The 1,624-nt window shown below is 41.9% G+C and overlaps 1 protein-coding gene across 1 annotated transcript in view; it reads left to right on the top strand.

Annotated features, from left to right (window-relative positions):
- Positions 1-1,293, top strand: part of LOC104167997 (S-phase kinase-associated protein 2-like) — a gene marked incomplete at both ends in the record, with an annotated part of 8,901 nt that extends 7,608 nt beyond the window's left edge. Inside the window, one exon of the mRNA XM_009708427.1 lies at positions 1,166-1,293. Coding sequence (XP_009706729.1) covers positions 1,166-1,293 — 128 coding nt within the window. The remainder of the gene's footprint in view (positions 1-1,165) is intronic.
- Between the last annotated feature and the right edge of the window lie 331 nt (positions 1,294-1,624).

Consider the following 1,624-nt stretch of genomic DNA (forward strand, 5'->3'; position numbering starts at 1 on the left):
GTCTGAGACTGAAAAGTGAAGACCCAGAGCTCCCTTTGCAATCAGAGTACAGCATGAATGGCAGAAAACATTGTGCCTTTCCATCCATGATAGAATAATCCTTCAGTAACCTTCTACTTTATGAAGGACTGCGTTCAGATTGACAGCTCCAGTGATTAAGCTGTCTGCTGGTAGGAAGTCACTGAACTGAGCCCCAGTCATGCTGGGATTTATATCCTGATCTTTCTGCTGACTTCCTGTGAGATGCTGGACAATCTACTTAATCTTTGGCAAAAGCATGTTTTTAATCAAACTGCAAGTTAGTGGACAGACAAAGCCTTAATCTTTCTCTGCCTCTCATGGGCAGATAATGCTTTCTATTGCTTGGTCTGATTACTTGGATCATGAGCTCTTTAGAGAATGGCAGTTTTAGTCAATAGCAGATGGATGGCAAACCTGATCCCAGGAACTGTTTTTTTCATTTACATAGAGATTGCCAGCTAAATGCTCCAGTGTTCACTGTGTCTTTGTCCTCTGGTTACATCTACAACACCTGCACACAAAACAAGTATTTTGTCCCAGCCTCCAATGGTGATAGGCTATAGGTTAATCAAGCATGTAAAGAGAGTTAAGGTCACAGTGTGGCCAATGGTTGTATAAAACTATGAAGTGTGTTTATGCTAATTAGGATTGGTTGGTCATCTGACCAATGCTAATAATGGCTAGCCTTTTTTCCTCTCAGCGTGAACATCTGTTCAGTAGTAACAGATTCAGGTCACAAACGCAGAAGCAAGGTGAAAAGACAGTGTCTCCTTGTTCTATCCCTGGAGAGAACCATTTCACTTGCTAAGATATTATTGAATCATTCCAGTTGGAAGTGGCCTTGGAAAGTCACTTTAAGCCCTTGCCCAGAGCAGGGCCTAAATTCAGCACTGGCCAGGTTGATGAGGGCTTTCTCTGGTTGGGTCTTGAAAACCTCCAAGGACAGATTCCACAGCCTTGCTGGGCAACCTGCTCTGCTGCTTAATTATTGTCATAGTGAAAACTGTAGTCACGAATACAGGAAGTTGGTAGTAGGTGTGTTACAACTTTTTGTCTTAAAAGTGTCTGCTGTAATAGATAATATTGGAACTCAAACTGTGCTTCAGTCATTCTTCCAAACAACTCTTTGTTCATTTGTGTGTAGGTTGGAGGAGCTGAACTTGTCCTGGTGTGACTTCACAGCCACCCATGTCAAAGCAGCAGTCAATCATGTTAATTCAAAAGTAACCCAATTAAATTTAAGTGGATACAGACAGAATCTACAAATATCAGGTAAATAGCACCACTATGGCTTTGTATTTTCTTCTAGTTGTCATCCACTGTGTACATAGAAGAATCATGCACTAACACTGATTTTTGTGCTCTCTGTAGCTTGATGTTCTTGCTGTCAGAGAATCTCACTCATTTTTCTGGCTCAGCCATGAGGGGTGAAATGATTTGTCTTCTGAATTTAAAAACAGTTAGCTGAAAGCTCAGAAGTAAGTCCTGAAAGCAGGATACAGGGGATCCCGTGTTCCACTGTGAATTAGCCTACCAGATACTGTTCTTGGAGCCTTCTTAGAGCTTCTGCTATTGTGGCTGCTGAAGGCATCTTCCAGAAGAG

Source organism: Cariama cristata, unplaced genomic scaffold (genome assembly GCF_000690535.1).
Source record: "Cariama cristata isolate BGI_N322 unplaced genomic scaffold, ASM69053v1 scaffold17979, whole genome shotgun sequence".
NCBI lineage: Eukaryota > Metazoa > Chordata > Aves > Cariamiformes > Cariamidae > Cariama > Cariama cristata.